This window comes from Castanea sativa, chromosome 5 (genome assembly GCF_040712315.1).
Source record: "Castanea sativa cultivar Marrone di Chiusa Pesio chromosome 5, ASM4071231v1".
Classification (NCBI taxonomy): domain Eukaryota; kingdom Viridiplantae; phylum Streptophyta; class Magnoliopsida; order Fagales; family Fagaceae; genus Castanea; species Castanea sativa.
The window spans coordinates 48,886,381-48,889,292 of NC_134017.1; the positions used below are offsets into that span (position 1 = coordinate 48,886,381).

At 37.9% G+C, this 2,912-nt stretch overlaps 1 protein-coding gene across 1 annotated transcript; it reads left to right on the forward strand.

The window, feature by feature from the left end:
* The first annotated feature begins 476 nt into the window (after positions 1-476).
* LOC142633406 (protein GRAVITROPIC IN THE LIGHT 1) lies at positions 477-2,643 on the forward strand. Its single transcript, XM_075807640.1, has one exon. The coding sequence runs from the start codon at positions 793-795 to the stop codon at positions 2,245-2,247; it is 1,455 nt and encodes a 484-aa protein (XP_075663755.1). The 5' UTR covers positions 477-792; the 3' UTR covers positions 2,248-2,643.
* The last annotated feature ends 269 nt before the right edge of the window (positions 2,644-2,912 follow it).

Consider the following 2,912-nt stretch of genomic DNA (forward strand, 5'->3'; position numbering starts at 1 on the left):
GGTAGTGATAAGAGGGGAAAAAAAAATATAGGATCACACCCTCCTCACAATTACAGTGTGATAGGGTATGAGTAGTGGAAAAAAATTATTTTAGTAAACAATAATACTTATTAAAATACGTATAAAAATAATATTATTATTTTAAACTGATTTTATAATACATTATATAACTATTAAAAATAATTCATATAAAATTAATAAAAAAACAATCACAATTTACCATTAAAAATAATTATAAAAAATAGTATTCGATCATATCATGGAACAACATTTTATAGTAAATTCCTTTTTAAAAAATAGTTATTGTGGCAAATTGTGGTTGTACAATTATTGTTATTTGGCGACTGTAAATTCAATTAATTAGTTGTACAATAAAGTGAATAAACATTAAATTTTGCCATGGTTTTTTCAACCTTCATGTGCTTTCTACCAGTACTTTTCTTCAGTGACTTCAACAATTCACACTTTTTAATCTTTTTTTGTTTTTTCTTTTTTGCTAATTAATAATAATTTTTTTTATCGTTCCTTCCCGCGCTTTAAATCCCACTTTACACACCTCCATCTCCGGCTTCAATTCTGATAGTCAAAGTTTTGTGCCTCCCTTTTTCAACTCAAAATCTCTATCTTTCAAGCACTTTACCTCCCAAAACCAAAAGGGCCAAAACCCTTTTCTTCAGACTTCAATTTCCTTGGTATTGAAGCTCACTAATATTCTTCACTACAATTCCTCCAAATTTTCATGCCCCAAACCACACTTCCCATTCCTCTCTTCTATTTCTTTTAATTAAAAACATGGATACAATGAAACCCAAATCAGCCCTCAACAACAAGAGCAAACTAGCTAGGACTTTCCAAAAGGTCATTAACCTCAGAACAGCCACAAAAATTGCCTCAAACAATGGCATTTGCTTACTCACTTCACAACCCAAAGTCAAGGAAGATTATTTCACAGATAGTAATAATAAGAAGAAGTCCCAGCAATTCGATAAGCATAATGAAGAAACCAAAGCTAAACAGAGAGCAGTGTTTGAAGCTTTGGTGGCTAAGCTTTTCGCTGGCATTACTTCGATCAAAGCTGCTTATGCTGAACTACAAATGGCTCAGAGTCCTTACAACAGTGAAGGCATTCAGGCCGCGGACCAGGCCGTGGTTCATGAGCTGAAAGCGATTTCTGAGCTCAAGAGAAGCTTTTTCAAGAAAGAACTTGATCTTTCACCCCAAGTCACTCTCATGCTCGCTGAGATTCAAGAGCAACAGAGCTTGATGAGAACTTACCAAATCACCATCAAGAAGCTCCAGAATGAGGCAGACCACAAAGACTCTGACATTTCTTCGCTTCAAAACCAGCTCGACGACTCGGTTTTATTCAACAAGTCCTTAGAGAAGAGGCTAAACGCAACTGGGCCTCTGTCAATGTTCGATAATCTTAAGCTTGACAAGCTCAATGTCACGCATTTTGTTCAGTTCCTCCACCACACGCTAAGATCCACTCGTAGTTTCGTGAAGCTAATGATTCGTGAAATGGAATCAGCCAACTGGGATCTCGACGAAGCTGTGAAATTCATCGAGCCAGACGCTGTTTTCACAAACCCAAATCACCGATCCTTCGTTTTCGAATCCTTCGTTTGCAAAACCATGCTCGAAGGTTTCAACTTCCCTCACTTTTCACCAAGCGACACTCACAATCATCATCATCATCAACAACAACAACAGCAGCAACAAGAACAACAAGACAATCATCGCAACCGCCTCTGTTTCGACAAGTTTAAGAAGCTCACAAACGTTAATCCGCGGCGCTATCTCTTCGAGAACCCAAACTCTTCCTTCGGGAAGTTCTGTCGGGCCAAGTACCTAAACCTCGTACACGCGAAAATGGAATGCTCTCTGTTCGGTAACTTGAACCAGCGAAAGCTCATAACCTCTGGGGGTGTTCCCGATTCAACTTTCTTCGTAGCGTTTGCTGAAATGGCAAAGCGTGTGTGGCTTTTGCACTGCTTGGCTTTCTCGTTTGGTGAAGAGGTAACCATTTTTCAGGTAAGGAAGAATTGTAGATTCTCTGAGGTCTACATGGAATGTGTGGCTGAGGATTCTATGTTCTTGTCCGGTGAAATTGATAGTGGTGGTGAAGGTAGTTGCAGTAACAATGGCGAGCTTCGAGTGTGTTTCACAGTTGTGCCAGGGTTTAAGCTCGGAAAAACTGTGATACAAAGTCAGGTTTATATGTTTCCGGCTATTACTAGCAACTAGCTAGTGGTCTTAGTATTTCCGGCGAGCGAGTTGCTAAAAGTTTTGTATAATGTCAAAGTTATTACAGTGATCACGCGCTTAATCACACGCTGCAATATCAGATTGGGGTAAAACATCTAAAAATGTTTTAGTGGCCAATTATGGGTCGTATTAGATGCATAATATCATATAGTAATGTGTATATTGTTTTTTTTTTTTCGAGGGCCCATGTAACGAAAATTGAACAAAGTGGGTTGCTTGCTTTTGGACTTTTGGTGTGCATAAAATCTTTAGATAGTGTTACATTTTTTGTGCAAGATGTATAATTGTTGTTTTTTATTCGAAGTTAAAAAAACAGAGATAAATGTATGCATAAGAGATATATGCAGCAAATGAATGTACAAATAAACATTTTCTTTATGTTTGCATGTAATCTAAAGGATACTCTTCAAATACAAGATGTGATGGGTGGCGCGTGGGTTTTTTAACTTTTAAGCATATGACATGTTTGGTTAATAGTGGCTGGTTGAGTGGGAACAGTCATGGCAATGGCATATGGACCCAGACGTGAAAGTGATTCAGAGAGCATATGATCTACATTTGGATCATAGTGAGAGAGAGCTGAGACTTGAGAGTGGGGTGATCAGGTTGAGGGGACCCGAACTTTTGTTATGTTTTGTGAAAGT

Excerpts from the sequence above, each read along its gene's own strand:
- LOC142633406 (XM_075807640.1), top strand. The coding sequence starts at position 793 with ATGGATACAATGAAACCCAAATCAGCCCTCAACAACAAGAGCAAACTA.